General features: G+C 54.1%; 8 protein-coding genes across 8 annotated transcripts; 4 read left to right on the forward strand and 4 right to left on the reverse strand.

Annotated features, from left to right (window-relative positions):
* Window positions 1-448: 448 nt before the first annotated feature.
* On the forward strand, window positions 449-4,342 carry QC762_508460 (uncharacterized protein; the record flags this gene model as incomplete). Its single annotated transcript, XM_062891257.1, has 4 exons — window positions 449-591; window positions 633-1,463; window positions 1,514-3,603; window positions 3,693-4,342. 4 exons carry the CDS (start codon window positions 449-451, stop codon window positions 4,340-4,342), a joined length of 3,714 nt encoding a protein of 1,237 aa, XP_062742585.1.
* A 66-nt stretch (window positions 4,343-4,408) lies between these two features.
* THI4 (thiamine metabolism-related protein) lies at window positions 4,409-5,876 on the reverse strand (the record flags this gene model as incomplete). Its single annotated transcript, XM_062891258.1, is given in 3 exon segments — window positions 4,409-4,595; window positions 4,604-4,836; window positions 4,904-5,876. Coding segments are annotated over 2 exon segments (1,074 nt in total). The 3' UTR covers window positions 4,409-4,595; window positions 4,604-4,735.
* An 869-nt stretch (window positions 5,877-6,745) lies between these two features.
* On the reverse strand, window positions 6,746-7,286 carry QC762_0085430 (uncharacterized protein; the record flags this gene model as incomplete). Its single annotated transcript, XM_062883987.1, has 3 exons — window positions 6,746-6,813; window positions 6,908-7,013; window positions 7,272-7,286. The coding sequence occupies 3 exons, from the start codon at window positions 7,284-7,286 to the stop codon at window positions 6,746-6,748; spliced, it is 189 nt and encodes a 62-aa protein (XP_062742587.1).
* A 388-nt stretch (window positions 7,287-7,674) lies between these two features.
* Window positions 7,675-8,661, reverse strand: QC762_508475 (uncharacterized protein; the record flags this gene model as incomplete). Its single annotated transcript, XM_062891259.1, has 1 exon — window positions 7,675-8,661. The coding sequence occupies one exon, from the start codon at window positions 8,659-8,661 to the stop codon at window positions 7,675-7,677; it is 987 nt and encodes a 328-aa protein (XP_062742588.1).
* Window positions 8,662-9,604: 943 nt separating this feature from the next.
* On the forward strand, window positions 9,605-12,022 carry GAD2 (Glutamate decarboxylase 2; the record flags this gene model as incomplete). Its single annotated transcript, XM_062891260.1, has 4 exons — window positions 9,605-10,354; window positions 10,422-10,709; window positions 10,764-10,808; window positions 10,874-12,022. The coding sequence occupies exons 1-4, from the start codon at window positions 10,295-10,297 to the stop codon at window positions 12,020-12,022; spliced, it is 1,542 nt and encodes a 513-aa protein (XP_062742589.1). The 5' UTR covers window positions 9,605-10,294.
* Window positions 12,023-12,467: 445 nt separating this feature from the next.
* Window positions 12,468-12,746, forward strand: QC762_508485 (uncharacterized protein; the record flags this gene model as incomplete). The annotated part of the gene is made up of 2 exons (XM_062891261.1): window positions 12,468-12,590; window positions 12,651-12,746. The coding sequence occupies 2 exons, from the start codon at window positions 12,468-12,470 to the stop codon at window positions 12,744-12,746; spliced, it is 219 nt and encodes a 72-aa protein (XP_062742590.1).
* A 1,337-nt stretch (window positions 12,747-14,083) lies between these two features.
* Window positions 14,084-14,926, reverse strand: QC762_508490 (uncharacterized protein; the record flags this gene model as incomplete). The annotated part of the gene is made up of 1 exon (XM_062891262.1): window positions 14,084-14,926. One exon carries the CDS (start codon window positions 14,924-14,926, stop codon window positions 14,084-14,086), a length of 843 nt encoding a protein of 280 aa, XP_062742591.1.
* A 1,084-nt stretch (window positions 14,927-16,010) lies between these two features.
* QC762_508500 (uncharacterized protein) lies at window positions 16,011-17,312 on the forward strand. The gene is made up of 3 exons (XM_062891263.1): window positions 16,011-16,362; window positions 16,414-16,798; window positions 16,868-17,312. The coding sequence occupies exons 2-3, from the start codon at window positions 16,729-16,731 to the stop codon at window positions 16,987-16,989; spliced, it is 192 nt and encodes a 63-aa protein (XP_062742592.1). The 5' UTR covers window positions 16,011-16,362; window positions 16,414-16,728; the 3' UTR covers window positions 16,990-17,312.
* Window positions 17,313-17,319: the final 7 nt, after the last annotated feature.

Below are 17,319 nucleotides of genomic sequence, written 5' to 3' on the forward strand. Positions count from 1 at the left end.
ACTGGAAAGGGGTCCAGAGTAATGTCCGACACACGGCTGTCCTACAAGGACACCATCAGGTCGCTTGCTACCTAACCTACTCTCTCTCTCTCTCTCTCTTTCTCTCCCGGCAACAAACACACATGACCCTTTCCCTGGGACTTGAGACCGTCTCGGGGAGAATGCTCTGATTGTCTGGATACCCTCTCGTTTGGCCGAGAAGCCCCGAGTTATAATGGTTACCTTGACTCTGTCTAATCTTAGCCATTTGTGCCGTGACGATGGGGTTGAAATATAACCTGTTGCCCACTCCAGGGCTTGACTGGACTGTTGGATTTGTTTTTTTCAGTACTCTCATTTTATTCTTATCGCAGTCCATCCTTTCAGTCAGTCGTTTAACGGCGCATCCTTCAAGGGATACACCGATCTTGTCACTCATTACCCCTGAATCAACCCCCTTGAAGCCACCATGCGCACCATTCACGGTCTTTTGTTGGCGCTGGCCAGCTTGGCAGTCCTTGTGATGGCCGAGGGAAACGTTCTTTTCCCGTACATGTACGGGCTGAACTATACCGAGTACGACGAGGCAAAGAAGCTCGGTCTAACGCGTACGTGGGTTGCTATTCCGGTTGGACGAGACCGTAACTGACAAGTCCGAAAGCGTATGCCTGCAAGTCGGAAGACGAATGGAACAAGATGACCACGGCCGACTTTGCCAAGTACAAGTCTATTATTGTCCCGGACTGCCTTTGCAACACGAGCCTGGACACGATCAAGTTCCTGGACAATACCAAGAAGGTCTGGTCGCCTGCCGTCACGGGCAACATGGTGCTCATCGGGACGGACCCCTCTTACCATTCCAAGTGGTACAAGCTCGCCGGTGCGTCGGCTATGATCCGGGATTCCATCAGCCTTGCTTCCACGGGCAAGAACGGCACCGGCATGTACTTTTCGCTTTCATGCTACTACCAGAGCAACGCAGCTCCGACCACCATCGAGGCTCTGTCGGAGATAGGGGTCTTTAAAGTCCGGGGCAACTTGACATGTCTGAACAAGGTGCACATCGTCGCCACGGACGATTCGATGACGTCCCTTACCGATGAGATGGCGAGCAACTGGAACTGCAGTGCTCACGAGGTGTTTGCAGAGTACCCTACCGAAGGGAATGGCGCTTTTGAGCCCTTGGCGATCGCGCTCAACACGACTGGCCTAGGGCAGCGGACCTTTGCAGACGGCACGCATGGAACACCGTACATCATTGCTCGCGGCGCAACACCACTTGGCTGCGGCAACAATGTCACAGAGGCAGAGTACAACGAGGAGTGTGATTATGGCAAGGCCGTCAACGGGATGCCAGATAGCCTCTGCTCGTCATCTTGCAAATGCCTGTTTGGGATGATATCGCCTGGTTTGTGTCGCGAAAACACCACGTCTAGTTCATCGACGTCGATATCGAGCAGCAGCACCACCTTCCACAACACCAGGTACGTATTTCATCTTTTGCTTGGGCTACTAGCTAACCAAAACATGGTAGCTCCATTGCCCTGAGCACCGGTTCACCCACCAACACCAGCCTCCCCACTAGCATGCTCTACACCAACACCTCCTCCCCGCAAACCAAAACCAGAAAACCACCCGTGACCATCACAGTCTGGCCTTCTAGACCCCCATGGGTTTCTTCCTCAAGCCAAGCCCCAACTCCAAGCACTGCATCGTCCAACACCACCAGGAGTGACCCCGATACGCCAACCGTCATCGTTACCGCCTCCTGGCCCCCATCACCAAGCTCGGATGTCCCCACGGACGCGGAGCCGGGCACGGTCATCATCACCGCCTCTAACGATCCCGGCTCAGGGTCACCGTCATTTACCACCTCGACACCACCCGCCCCATCCAGCTCACCGAGCAACTCTGATGACTCCAGTGGCTCCCCAGAGACAGTTGTCGTCACCGCCTCGAATAACGCCACTGAATCTGAACCTGGGACGGTGACGGTTTTGCCTCCCTCGGAAACACCAACAGGGTCGATGGGAGGCACATCATCTGTCTCTTACCCAACAGTAACAGTAACAGCCGGCGGTCCGGACAGTGGGGGGCAAGTCTCCTCCTCAGCTTCGGGCTCTGATACCCCCCCCGTGACGGTCACGGCTACGGCTGAAGTGCCAGGAGTGCCTGCTGATGGGCAGATTCCGACGCTTTCGGACACGACGTCTTATCCGCCTGGGACTGATGAGCCGAGTTGGTCTCTGACGACGACGACGGGGAGCGAACCGCAGGTTACATTGACTGTGAGGCCTTCTGAGGAGTCGGGGTCCGGTGGTGCAAGTGGGTCTGAGACGGGGACTATGGGAGGTTCTTCATCACTGGGATTGGATTCATCCATGACTGCTTCCGGAACAATGTCTGGCTCGGGGAAGCCAACCGTGACTGTGTACCCGAGTGGTCAGATTTCTGGCGGGGGAGATGGGAATGGGCCGGGGGCTAGCTCTGCACCGGGGGTCAGCTCTACACCGGGGCTTAGCTCCGCACCGGGAAGTTCGTCTTCGGGTGGGGATGTATCTGGGACGGCGTCGGGAAAGTCACAGTCGACGGTTACTGTTTATCCCTCTGGTCAGAGTTCTGGCGCTGGGGATGGTGATAGCCCGGGGGTTAGTCCTGCACCAACAACTGCTTTAAGCTCATCTCGATCAACGGTTACCGTCTATCCTTCTGGTCAGTCTTCAGGTGGCGGAGGTGCTGGAAACGGACCAAGTGCCAGTTCGGCATCTGAAAGTGCCTCAGGCCCATCTCGATCAACAGTAACGGTGTATCCTTCTGGTTCGTCCTCGGGCGGAGGAGATTCTGGCAATGGACCGGGTATCAGCGAGACAAGATCTACCAAGACCATGACGGTTGGTGAAAGCTCCGTGACAGCGCCCGGAGCTCCTGATTCTTCGAGCTCGACGAACAGAGGGTTGGGGAGTACGAGCTACATAAGCGGCAGCCTGACAAACACCGCCACGGGAGGGGGTGGTATGGGGACCGCAAGCGGGACGTCTGCGGTGTCTTCAGAGACGGGTGCTTCCGATCCTTTGAGTGGGAGCTCGACTGGCGGCACTGGGTCGGCAACCGGGTCGGCAACTGGGTCTCCCGGAACTTCTGGCTCTGGTGGTCCTGCCTCATCTGACTCGGCTACAGGCGGTGCCTCTGGCTCTGGCACCCCGGGTTCACCAAGCTCTTCCGGTTCACCAAGCTCCTCCACTCCATCAAACCCCCCCAGTCTAACAGGTTCAATCACGACATCGACACTATCCGCCACACCCAGCACCCAGTCCAGCAACGTTTCCACCTCTGGAACAGCCTCAGCCCCATCATCAAACCAACCCTCTGGTTCCAGCTCAGAAACCTCATATTCTCCCGGAGACACCTCCGCCACCTCCAACCAAGGAGGCACCACCACCAGCACACAAACAACATCCAACTCAGGCAGCCTATCCGGGTCAAACATACCTCTTCCCACATCAGACTGCGACTCCCTCTCCCACTCCCCCTCCCCCTCCCCAACATCACAATGCGACACCTGGATCGGAATAGAAATAATCCACATCATCGAAATAGTCGAAATCTGCCCCTCCGGCTCAACAGGTACCCTCCCCTTCCCCTTCCCTCCCCTCCCTTTTTTTTTTTTTTTTTTTTCATTTTTTTTTTTCACCATCATACTAACCCAACCACAGTGACGGAAACAAAAACAGAACACCTCTCCACCCTCACCCGCTCCATCTGCGCCACACCAACCCCCTCCCAACCATGCTACCCCTGCATCTTCGGCACACCCTCCGCTTCAGACGACAACTTCACCGTGACGGTGACGTCCTGCCCGGCGAACCCAAAGACTACGGTCACGGTCACGGCGCAGATGTGTAGCACTTGTACTGTGACTACGTGGGTGGGGACCGTGCCGGGGCATACTCCTGGGGGGGAGTGTCACGGCTGCTTGCCACATGCTAGTTCGACGGTGACGGAGACGGCTGCTGTCGAGACTGCTACCGAGGTGGTGACGCTGGGAAGTGTGGTGTCTGACCCAGCTGCTACCAGTTCTTCTGCTATCGGTGGTGGTGGTGGTGGTGGTGGAGAGGGTTACGGTCCGCCACCCCCGGCATCAGTCCCTCGCCCGGTGGCCACCGCCAGCTCTGTCCCTGCTGGTGGTTACGGTCCTCCCCCGCTGCCGGATGTTCCTGTTGATGGGCCGACAGCGAGCGATTATGCCCCGTACAAACCCTCGTCGACCAGCTCTGTGGTTACTGCTGCTGGGGTTGGAAGGAGGGGCCACAGTGCTGTTACGGGTGTGCTTGCTGGGCTGTTGGGGGCAGTCATGGTCATGTAATATTTGGACTTTGTTTTGATGGTGTGTGGTGGTGATCTAGGGTGGATGGACGTTGCTGTTTAGCAAGCTGTAATAATATTTCTTCTCGTCAAAAATTCGATGACCAAGGTAGAATCTCGGGTGGCAAATCATCTGGTGGCTCTGAAACGTTGATATCACCGCTTGCATTGGGGACAACATGAAGCAACTGATCATAAAGTGATACCCATTTCATGTACGTGTAGCACACACAATCTGTCTGTGGGCGACCAAGGTAGGTAGGTAGGTAGGTAGGTCACAAAGCCAAAACTAAATCTCAAGGAACGTGGCACCTCCCCTTCAGCCTGCCGTGTGTATATGTGTTCCCACCGAGCATGTCCATGTTTGTCTGCTCAAGGTCGTCATGTGAGCATCTTAGAGCTCGGCATCGTTCTGGGCCTTGCGCTGGTCAAAGACTCTGAGGGTCTCCTCGGCAGCCTTGAGACCAGAGAGGACCATGGCACCAAAGGTAGGGCCTGTCATCTCATGTTAGCCACAAATTGTTCGTGTTTCTACAAAGTCAAGAGGAAAAAGAAGACGCACCCATCCTGTTGGCCCCATCAACCTCACTCAGCTCCATACCACCAACCACCAACCCAGGCACAATCTCCCTCGTCCTCTTCACAATCGCATCCTCAGCCTTGCCCATATCCAACCCCCTCATCCCGCCCAGCTCCTCGATCTGCTTCATGCTGACCAGTCTCTTGACGCTAAAAGCGCCAAACGGCCCGTCGTGACCAGTCATGGAAACGACAACGTTGGTGTTGATCGTGTTGGGGTCCATGCAGGACTGATCATCGTGATGCATGCTCACCAGCGTCCAGTTGGTCACCACACCCGCGATCCTCACCTCCCCAGTCTCCTCGTCCTGCCTTGTGATCAAATCCTCCACCGTCGTCGCGTTGAACAGCTTGACGTTGGGCATCTGAAGGACCTTGCTCATGATGGTGCTGGTGAAGAGCGCGGCGTGCTTGACGACAACATAGTCACCCTCGTCCTCGAACGGAACACCGACCTGCTCGAGGAAAAGGTGGGCAGGCTTGCGCATGACCATGGCGGAGAAGAGCTGGCCGCCGAGCCAGGCACCGCCGCCGGGAGCGACGCCGGCTTCGAGGATGGAGATCTTGAGGTCGGGGCGGAGGGTGCCGAGGACGTAGGCGCACGAGAGACCGGCCGAGCCGGCGCCGACGATGGTGATGTCGGATTCGGTGTAGGTGTCCAGGTCGTTGAAGTAGCGGCGGGTCATGGCGCGGGAGACGGTGGACTCGCGGATGGGGGCGAAGGTGAACGAGTCCCAGTTGTTGAAGAGGGCGGCGAGGTCATCCTTGATGGCCGGGGTGGGCGTGACGTCGGTCTTGTTGTCGAGGTTGACCGACTTCAGAGGGTGGGTGGCCAGGACGGCGGGCTTCTGGGGAGGGGTGACGGCGGAGGGGGCCATTTTGATGGGTTGTATGTTATCTAGGGATGTTAGGGGGGGGCTCATCCTCGAAAAACAAAGGGGAGGAGCGAGAAGCATGATCCTTTCGCTGGTATTATCCAGATCAAGTTCCGAGGCCGTATGATCTCAGCCACCTCTCCCTCGTCATGATCCAGAAGATGATGAGAAGAGAAAGGGGCACCGGCTCATGCGTTCAGATAATTACCTGATGACATAATGTCTGACAAGTCTTGATCATGAGAGTGGTTCACACAACACCACCACCACCAGCGCAAAGTGACCCATTGCTTCTTCTCCTGTGAGAAAGAGGCATGATATGTACCGATTTGTGTTTGACCTAGGCATGTATTAGTACATCCAACCAACAACCACCTTACCACAACAGGTCAAAAACAGGGAGTGATATTTACGAGAGAAGTTGAACTGGTATTTGTTGGATGTCTGAAGTAGTCTGTCGACAGTCGCTTTGCAGAAGAGAGAAGAAAAAAGAAACCTCAACCGCCCCCAGAGAAGAACCCTCCCTTTATACCCATCCACCTCCCCAAACCTCCCACTTGCAAACTCCCCCGACCAAAGTCCGTTCGAAAAGAAGGTTCCCTAGTGCCCTCTCCACACGACTCATCCAAACCCCCACGAGATAGTCCGAACCCCTCACTACCACCACCACCAAGAGGGGTTCAAAGTTTCGAGTTGAGCATCGCCCTGCAGTCTCCAACCAGTGAACATGCTCAAACCACTCAAGAAGGTGGAGTGGCCCTCCCCCCCAAGTCCCAAGATGACCACTCCCCCCCGCCCCCCCTTCCTCATGACAGTCCAATGACGAGGGCCAACTCAAATCGTATTCACCACCACCCTCCATCTATCAATCAGTCATCCCCCCTCTCAATAACCCCTCCTTTCCAAGCCATTGATTGATCCCCAAACCTCAACCACGGTACCGCAAAGATCTAGACCATCAATTGATAAGAAAACATGGCAATCAGCGGATACCCACGGCCACTGGCACACTTCTCGGCTTTAGAATTGGTCAATCAGACACAAATAAATTCCCATTGCTGACTGGAAAACCGCTCACAAGAAAGCCAAAAAAATGCAAGTCAATGACATACAATACAACTCTTCCCCACTTTGCTGCTTTCTTGTCAAGACCTCGCCTGCGGCTGTGACACCACCCCCCCCCGACTGTTTCCGCTTCACTGCGGGATCGGAGAGGCTCTTAACCGATGCGGAGGTTTCTTGTCGACCAAAAACAAAACAAACAAACAAAAAAAAAAAAAAAAAAAAAAAGGGTCGAAAGCTGCCATAAATGCTGCATTGGTCATGTGTTATGGCTAGGTAGATGATGACGATGACGATGACTCTTACCCGTCGAGGGTTTGTCTCAATAAATTATATACAGCTAATGTGTGTTAAGACATGGGGGTTTAGACCAAAAAAACAAAAAGAAAAAGAAAAAAAAAAAGACAGACAGACGTGCCAATCCACCATCTCCAACAGCCAAAAAAATGATCCAAACAAACGCCCCCCCCGGCCTCCCGATGTGTGTGTGGTGTCCATGTGCCAAACGACGAAAATGAAAACTCCAACGCGCAAGTAGGTATCTGTAGATCGATAAAAATATAAAAACCCCTCTCCCCCTTCCGAGATGCCGTCTCCTGGACAGCCAGCCCAGCCATATATATAATACTTTCGTACACTCTCCCCTCCGTCTTAACCAGCCCTCCTTTTGGTCAAAATGAACAACCCTCCGCCCCCCATCCAACCGCATGCACCCCAACACCACCAACACCACAATCCCCATCCTAATCAAAACAATCCCATAACAAAAAACAACACCCCAAAAAAAAATAAAAAAAAAAATAAGAAAAATAAAAAATCAAAAAAAAATATAAAAAAAATAAAAAATCAAAAAAAAAATATAAAAAAAAATCACCAACACCTCAACCTCTTCCAAAACCCTGGTCTCCCAATCCCCCTCAATATTATTCACCCCCCTCTTCCCCAACTCCTTCTCCCCCCCTTCCTCCTCCCCCCCCCGATCCGGCAACGGCGTCAACGGCTTTGTCATCCCCCTCTTATTATTCCCCATCTCATTCCCCCTCCCACCACCACCAAGTAACTCGTCCGCCTCCATCTCGGCCAACCTCCTCCCCTCCACCACCCTCCTAACAATCAACTCAAACGTCTCCTCAATGTTAACCTCCAACCTCGCACTAGTCTCCATAAACCCGCACCCCCTCCCCCTAGCCCACTCCAGCCCAACCTGCGCCGCCACCCTCCTCCCCTCCTTCAAATCGCACTTGTTCCCCGCCACAATCTTCACCGGCGGCACCATCTTATTCCCTTCCCCACCCAACCCCCCCAAATCCACCACCCCCGCCTTCCTCGCCCTCGCAGCGTTGTCCATTCTTGTTTCCGCTTCCATATCGATCAGATCGTTAAAGTACTCTAGCGCGTGCAGCGAGTCAAGACTGGTGATGTCGTAGACGAGGAGGAAGGCGTCGGAGGAGAGGTTGGAAGAGGCCCACATGCCCCGGTATTCTTCCTGCCCTGCCGTGTCGGTCAGGGAGAGGTGGTAGGTGACGCCGTCGATGCGGCGGGTGATGGAGTACGAGTCTTCGATTGTGGGGTCGTAGTCGTCTGTCCAGCTGCCTGGCTGGCCCGAGCGGACGAGGCGGAGGGTGATGGAGGATTTGCCGCAGCCGCCGTCGCCGCAGATGGTTATCGAGATGGGGATGGGGGGGTCATTTCGGGGGGAGGTGGTTGTTGTAGTTGTTGCTGTTGTTGGAGACGACAGGTGGTGGTTGTTTGGTGGTAAGGTGAGGGAGGTGGTGGGGGTGTGGTTCATGTGGGGGGAGCGCATTCTTTCTTTCTCTTTTTGTTGCTGTTTGTTTGTGGTCGTGATTGTGGTTTTGGTTGCGGCTGTCGGTGGTTGTCGTTGGCTTTCAAGTGTAAGCTAGCTAGCTATGTGTGGTGTCGATGGTGGGTGTGGTGGTGGCTGGCCTTGAGTAGGATAGGGGCGTCGCCAGCGGTTCTTCTTGAGAATATGGGAATTTGGAAAATGCGCAAAAGGTGGTTTTGCTGGTGCGGATGGGGCGGAGGAGGTCTTGATAATAAAGTCGATCCTGGTCTAGACGGAGTGCCCGAGCATAGGCAATTTAACAAAAGTCGTTGACTCCCCTGTCGTCAAATGTCGGGGGCGCGTGGAGTAAAAAGGGACAACTACCGCGTAGAGCAAAGCTGGTGGGGTAGCTAGCTAACTTTATGCCAACCAAGCAGACAAGCAACCAGTTTGGCCCGGACGCGACGTCACGCGCAGAAGGTGATGGATGGATGAACACCGTTGGCAAGGGAGGAACAGAGAGAGTGGTGAGACATGTACTGAAGTGTATCCGCCGCATCGGGTATCGAGGAGGGGAGTGGGAGAGAGAAAAACCGGGACGAGAACGAGAAGCGAGGGTGGTGATGTTTCTTTTTTTATTTTTATTTTTATTTTTATTTTTATTTTTTCCTCTTTTTTTTTCCCTTTTTTTTCATTCTTTTTCTTTCTCCTTGTTGTTCTTTTTTTTTCTTCAAACTTTCTTTTTTCTTTTTCCAGTTCCCAAGATCCCGTCAATCAAAATTGGCCCGTGCTTGATAACACGTTACAAGGTGCGCGCAGGATTTTTCTCGGGGTCCCCTGGACAAGGTGCTCGTGCGCCAGTGTGACAGTGTGCCCCGTCTTGCAGAAAGGATTGGGAAAAGATAGGTAAGTCTAGATTTTTGTATGGCCTGAGAAATAGGAAAGAGAATCGCTGAGTGATGGTCCATCAGGAACGCAGCCAATCATCTAAGGCCCCTGTCGCGACCGTTCCTGAATCCACTTTCACCCCACTCTCTTCGACTTCTTGACGGCGGCGTCCATCTCCAAATGAGGGGCTTTCAGCCTTGAAAATTCGATTGGAAATTCCCCATTGATTCCAACGCTAGATATCGGCGTTCCCTTTCTTCCAAGAAAGATGGTTCAGAACATCACCATCCAACGGCCCCTAAACGCATAAACGCGTGCGCGCCGATGCTTCGGGCCTTAATTGGACCTTCCCGGCCTATAGCAAGAAACATTTCTCCCCTCCTTTTCCGGACAATTTCACCACCAACACAGCAATCATCTCCCCCCGCCCCAAAATATGGCCAGCGATGAGGTCATCTTTGCGACAGTTCGGCTGTTGAGCCGATGCTGACCCAGGAACCCCCCGTTGTCTCCGAATCCCGGATCCTCGGCTACCTTACGTACACACGCCGCCGTGCCGGGACCGCTCCAGCATGGCCTGCGGGATGAAAGAACGTGGAATGCGGGTGGGTGGACCTCGGCGTATGCACCCGCAGCAGGCTCTTCCCTGATGACTACAAAAAAATCAAAATCTCTCTCTCACTCTATATTTTCGATACCTTACTTTGACTTGTCTGACTGAACCCCAACCCTGTACTTTGATATCGAACCACCCAACAAAACAAAGATGAACGGAACCAACGGGGTCAAGAAGCAGACCCTCAACAGGGCATCCGAGGTGGAACATGTGAGTTGTCCATCTACAATGTAAATGTGTCGATTGCAAAAGCTAATCATGTGCTTGTGCTGTGCAGCTCGTTGATGCTGTGAAATCCTTAATCATCCCCTTCATTCAGGCCGCCGATGATGCTGTGCCATCCAGGGCTGCCGGGGAACTGCTCCCAAACAGGAACGGTGTCGTCCGCAATGCCCTAGTCGAGTCCAAGAGACCGGAAGAGCTGGTCAAGGAATTGGCCTTGTCTCTCCCTCGAGTAGGCCGTGGCGAGGAGGGTCTCTTACAGACGATCCAAGATGTCCTCAAGCACAGCGTCAACACCTGGGACCAGGGGTTCATGGACAAGCTGTATGCCAGCACCAACCCCGTATGTTGCTGCTCTAAAACTTTCGTTCGTCAGTCATCTAACTCGGTTACACAGGTCGGCGTCATCTCCGAGCTCGTCCTCGCCGTCCTCAACACAAATGTAAGTTGTCTCCCCTCATCTCACCCATCATCCATCCATTCCTAACCCCCCCCCCTCCCTCCCAGGTCCACGTCTACCAAGTCTCCCCAGCCCTGGCAGTAATAGAAAAGCACACCGCCAAAACCTTCGCCTCCCTCTTCGGTTTCAACGGTCCCCGCGCCGGCGGCGTAACCTGCCAAGGCGGCTCCTCCTCCAACCTCACCTCCATAGTCATCGCCCGCAACACCCTCTACCCCGAATCCAAACTCAACGGCAACTCCGCCGCCTCCAACGGCCCCTTTGTCTTATTCACCTCCTCCCACGGTCACTACTCGGTTGAAAAAGCCGCCGTAACCTGCGGCTTCGGCTCCTCCTCAGTCTGGACCGTCCCCGTCGACGCCAGCGGCAGGATGATCCCCTCCGAACTCCGCCGCCTCGTCCAAAAGTCCCTCGACCAAGGCCTCACCCCCTTTTACGTCAACGCCACCGCCGGCACCACCGTCTTGGGGAGCTACGACCCCTTTGAGGAAATCTCGGCCGTCTGCAAGGAGTTCAACCTCTGGATGCACATCGACGCCTCGTGGGGCGGCCCGGCCATCTTTTCCGCCGCTCACAAGCACAAGCTTGCCGGCAGTCACCTTGCCGATTCCCTGACTGTGAACCCGCACAAGATGCTCAGCTGTCCGGTCACGTGCTCGTTTCTGCTGGGGCCGGACATGTCGGTTTTCCACAAAGCAAACACCCTTCCGGCGGGGTACCTCTTTCACAGTTCGGCTCCGTCTGACGTGTGGGACTTGGCGGATTTGACGCTCCAGTGCGGGAGGAGGGCTGATTCGCTCAAGCTGGCGCTGGCGTGGATTTACTACGGGGCGGAGGGGTTTGGGAGGCAGATCGAGGCTGCTTTCGAGCTGGCGGCGTATTTTGCCGGGTTGCTGGAACGGAGCGGGAACTTTGTGCTGGTTAGTGAGAACCCGCCGCCGTGCTTGCAGGTTTGTTTTTATTATGCGCCTGGGGGGAGGTTGAGGGAGACGGGGGAGGGGAACACGGAGGTCACGAGGGGGATGGTGGAGAGGCTGGTGAGGAGGGGGTACATGGTTGATTACGCGCCGGATGTGAGCGAGGAGAGCAGGGGGAGCTTCTTTAGGGTGGTGGTCAATGCTCAGACGTTGAGGGGGACGGTGGAGGGGTTGGTGAAGGGGTTGGAGGCGGTGGGGAGGGAGGTGGTGCCTCAGTAGAGGGTGGGATGCGCGATCAGGCGAGGGGTAGATGGGTGTGGTATGTAGAGGAAAGATAAGGGGTAGATGGATGTGCTTGACAGGTCTATTTGAGGGCCTGGTAGATAGATACCTTGCAAGAGGAACCATAGCGGATTCGATGTATTGGGAAACAGGGTGGCAGATAGCTGCAAACAATCATGGAGCAAACGGAAGCATGCTTGAGGGGGAGCCGTAAAGCTACCCCTCATTGTTCGTTACCCACTCACCAAATCGGTACCTCTTTTGCAGGTAAGTAGGTGCCACTTGTTTACCTTTCACAATATCGACTCCTCGACTTCCCATCTCTTGCGACTTTCATCACCCAACATTTCTCCTCCCAACACCACGACCTTCAGCCCTTCCTGACCCAGCAAGCCTTGATCTCAAATCGACTCGCATTGTCTGTCCTCTGCCACGTCAGTGGATGATGGCTTCAACAATTCCCAGTAGGGCTCACCAGGGTTGGATGGCCTCTGGTGAGACGTCCAAGCTTCCGACCATCACTGCGAGCGCACATCGTCCCGAAAATCAGCCGCTTGGCTGCCGCGTAAGTGAATGTCTATGTGTAGGGGACGACGAGAAGATGCTGACAAAGCAGAAGTAGCAGACCTGGCATACTGGGCAGAACAACAGCAAACACTCTCTTTTCCGCCACTTTTCTCCGGCCGCTTCACTACAGCGTCTCCCACAGCAGTGCCTGTGACTTCAACAGCCCTTGCCGCTGCTCTAGTTGCATGGAGGACAACCGGCAACCCTATTGCGAGATTTGCAAAGTTAACCCTACTGCTCACCAAGACGCAGCATTTGCCCGAGACCGGAAGGGTATTTCCGGCTACAGTTTCACTTCCTACTGTGATCAATGCTGGGGGGGAAAAACTACAACTGGGAACAGCAGCGGCTCGAGAGAGAGTGGAGACAGAAACATGGCGACGACGCAGTGTTGAGCACGAAAGAGGCACAATCATGCGAATGGAGCCGGGAGAAGAAACGTCAGTTCTCGACAGTAATAGCAAAGACATCTCCTTGATGGCCTTCGGGAGGAACTCTTGATCACAAAGGTCCGCGGGAGGCATGTGTGTGACGAGAAACGGGTTGATACCATCGACTTTAAATCATGGATACAAGATGCGATGATGATCATTGTCGGATTGGCGCGTGTGGGCGTCTTGTGGGGAAATGAACTACACTTCCATGTTGATGCATAGATGGCAGCTGGTCTGGGAGTGTCGAAGGGGTGTCTTGTAGACGTAAGACGAAGATTCGAGATACAACCGATGGCCAAGACCTCACAAGCCAGGTTGAATGAAGGGTTCTTGCTTACAGACCATGAAGAAAATAGTAGGCACACGGATTGGAAGACAGTAAGTTCACGGCACGGCTTTCACGAGATCAGATGGACCTCAAACATGATCCCCCCAGATCTCCCGCCAAGCCAAACCGTGATGGACGAGCGGGTCAACTCAGGTGTGTTTGCCAATCTTGGCTGTTGTATGGATATCAAGACACCAAAGTGGTGGCACGCTTTGTCGAGAGAGAAGCGGACACCAGAGCTGGGGATTGAAAAAGGTGGGGAGGAGGTGGGTGTGTGAAAAGCAAAGAGTGGACAAGATGGATATTTAATCTGTGGTTGCTTCTGGTTGGAAGGGCGGGATTTTGCTTCATGTGGACCGGTATCCAAGAGAGTAACAGGTATGGCGACCAGACCAGACAGTTGGGATTCTTCATGATGGAACAAAACAAAAGTTGAGCAGACTTGGACTGTGATCATCCGTCTATTTCGCGAGAAAAAGCAGCCGAGAGAATGACCACAACTGCAGTAGCAAAGCTGACGAATGCTGTGTGTTGTCTGAGGACTTACAAGCCCCCCACCGCGCAAACATCATCCCCCCAAAACCCCGTGTCACCCCTAACCTTCCCAAATCCCAAACCTAAACCCATTTCCCAGCGCCAAATCCCATGCATGTCACATCATAACCCCGCCGTAGGTATATCACTTGTATCATCATCCCCCCCAAACTCGTCTATTCCCCATCTGGCCATCTATTCCCTCCCCTGCTGCTCCTCAACCCAATCCCTCCACTCCTTGTAACCCTCATACTCCAACTTCTCCTTCCGCCCCTGATACCTCACAACCTTCAAATCCACCCCCTCCCACCCCTCCCCCCTCCCCGACCACCCGGCCTTCCTCATCAAGCTGACCAACGTCTCCTCCTTTGTCCACCCCTGCTCGGTAGCCACGTCGGGCAAATACGTAGCCCCGTACCGTCTCCCCCGCTCATAAAAACTGATCCTGATCCCGTGCTTCCCCAGTTCCCAATCCATTTTGTCCTTTGCATCCTCAAAGTCCGTGAGCAAGGTAACAGCAACCTGCAGCTTTGGCAGCTCCGACAGCGAAATCGGATGGAACCTGCTGTCCTGCAGGGCCGAAATCAGCGCGTAAGAGGAGAGCCCTGTGGCGAGGGGTTGGGGTTCGAATGTGCCGATGCAGCCGCGGAGGATGTACCCGTGGCGGGGGTGGTTCGTGTTCCAGGTTATGAAGAGGGGGCTGCTGGAAGCGACCTCTTCTCCTTCTGGGGGCGCAGGGGAGGAGGAGAGGGATGTTGCTGGGGTTGAGGAGGTTAGGGAGAGGGAGCTCGAGGAGGAGGAGGACGTGGACGAGGAAGATGAGGCTGCCAGCCGGCGGAGGGCGGGGGATTGTTTAACTGCTGCTTCGCTGCTGCTGCTGCTTGCCTCGGATGTTGTTGTTGTTGCTGCTGCTGGTGTTGTTGAGGAAATGTATTCGGCCCATGATTTCTTGATTTGGTCGAGGGTCATGGGCTTGCGGCCTTGGAGCTCGGCGGCTAGGGTTTCGAAGCAGTAGAGGCAGTGTTCGACTGATGCCATTTTGGGGGGTTATTGCTTTGTTGTTGTTGTTGTTGTTGTTGTTGTTGTTTTTATTTGTTGTTTTTTTTTGTTTGGTTTTTGTTTGTTTGTTTCTTGTTTGTTCGTTTTTTGTTTGTTTTTTGGGTATTTCTGGCGGCGGTTAGAAACTGACGACGAAAAAAAAGAAAAAAAAAAGAGGAAACATACAAGTTTCCAGCCCGCCGTCAGAACCCAAAATCAAGAAAGCTGCTGGCGAAGGCGGTGGCACATCCGGACGGTTTCCAGGAGAGGTGGGGGAATGGAGGGGGCAATCGATCCGGGGAGTGGTGGATAGAGACTAGACCAGAGAGGGGGGGGGGCGTTGCAGTTCAACGGCTGGGAGACACACACTGCCGTGACAGGGGCGGTACTCGTAGCCGCTGGCCCCACCCATGGAATTTTGTTTCTCGGGACGACTCGGTCCAGTGTTCCCACGCGCGCGCTGAAGTTGGCCAGCTGCCGGTCGTGATCTGTTGACCTGGGAAAGTTTGGGATGAATCTAGGAACTTCTGGTTGTTTGAGCGCAAATGACGAAGGGAGAACCTTGATGTCCACCAGCGGGTCTTCTGGCAGACTCCACACTCTCTGACGCACCCCCGTCATGCATTTGGCCATGCGTCGTCAGGATGTGGTTGGAAATGCTCTTTTGCTTGTGTTTGAGTACCTGCAATCGGCAGCTGTCGCCTTTATGTCCTGTTTATGTCCTGCCTCATCACAAGACCCTTTGTGTCTCTACAGTCGGGTCCAACAAGAGCCCATCACCTACCTCATTTCCCGAGGCGACCACAAACAATGGCCCTCGACTGGCCTCTCAGCTTCTGATGTTGAGGGGGTTGATAACAGCAGCGCCAAGTCTTGAAACAAGGGGAAAGCTCCGACACCTGTCCACCCGCTGTCTCTTGGAAACACCACGACTGCCAGTTTTCCATCATCTTGCAGGTGCTTGTCATTTTGCTGAGCACCGGTGCACGCACAGGGCAGGGAGCTCTGGCAAAGCTGTGCGATGCTGTGGTTCACAGACACGGAAGCCCACTCCGCCATCTGGAACGTCCCAAGCCCGGCTCGCCGTCTTCCGGCAGCTCTTCCCAGCTTCGGCGTCCCTTTTGCCAATGCAACCCCCCGAAGCGGACACACTGCCTGTTTCAACCCCTGGATCAGAAAAGCTTCATTCCCCTTAGCTCCCTTTTCTACGTCGCTTTGTTTCGTGCCATTCGCAACAAGCTTAACGGCTTGACAACGAGACGCTAACAACCGGCCCTTCCAAGAAGGTCTAGATTCAGCGCCTGGACCGGCGCTTCTAGATGTCTTGGGAGATGCGGTGTCTTCTGTTGACTTGATACTCGCATCCCCAGCAGCACATCCCAAAGAGCAACCCCGGGCTTACTTACCCCGTGTTTGCCATGAAGCCCTCGTCTCAAGTATGTACGTGTTTGGATTCGCGGGTGTGGCGCATGCTGATTAGGGGGGAGATCTGTTCACAGATCTCCTTGCGTACCGCTTGCCCCCTTCTGAAACACACGGTTCGTCCATCAACCATCGTGGATCCTGATCTGCCACCAAAGAAAATACAAATATCAATGCCGTTGCTCCCCTCCCCGATCCCGTGTCTTGCCCCTTTCCTCTCTCCATCCCGCTAGCTTGTTCAATCTTTTGGCCGTGTTTTATTTTCCGTCTTCTTCTTCTTCTTCAAGTCTGCATATTTTTATCTGCTCGTCGCCGGTCGACATTATCTTACTTCCTTTCGTCTCTCTCGACATCAACATACTCAACAAAAACCAGTCAACATGAAGTTCATCGCTGCCGTCCTTGCTCTGGCCACTGTTGCCTTTGCCTACCCCACCGTCAACATGAATGGTGAGTTAAGAGTCAGGAGGGGTGGTGGCAAAAATCTACAGGCAGACACACTGACCGACTTTTATCTAGCCCCGGTCAAGCGTCAAAACATTGTCACCGCCGACGTCTCGGCCCCGGCCATGACCGATGCCTCTGGCAACGTCGTTCCGTTTGACGCCACCAGAGTTGACCAGGCCCGCCGCAAGCTCTAAGAAGCTTCCACAAGCACACAGTAACAGCACATTGTGGGCCTGCCAAACACCAAACATGACGGCCCAGCACAGCACATATAATGAACGGCTCTACTTTACGACTCTTTGATTGGGGGAAAACAATGGGAAACGGAACTTTGTCGGAAAGGAAGGGGATAGGAGGGGGGAACAGCTACAACATCTCTATCCTTCAGCGCCGGATAACAGGAACCTCTCTGGGCAGATTTATTTTTTTGGCTTGCTTGCTTTTTGGGGTGGATGTTTTGGAGGAAAATAAAACACATTTTTCTCTTGGCCTTTTTTTTTGGCGGGGACATCACTTCATTATAT

This window comes from Podospora pseudocomata, chromosome 5 (genome assembly GCF_035222375.1).
Source record: "Podospora pseudocomata strain CBS 415.72m chromosome 5, whole genome shotgun sequence".
Lineage (NCBI taxonomy): Eukaryota > Fungi > Ascomycota > Sordariomycetes > Sordariales > Podosporaceae > Podospora > Podospora pseudocomata.

Coding starts and splice junctions, on each gene's coding strand:
- QC762_508500 (XM_062891263.1), top strand. CDS start 16,729: ATGAAGTTCATCGCTGCCGTCCTTGCTCTGGCCACTGTTGCCTTTGCC. Junction 16,799..16,867: donor CCCCACCGTCAACATGAATG/GTGAGTTAAGAG, acceptor ACTTTTATCTAG/CCCCGGTCAAGCGTCAAAAC.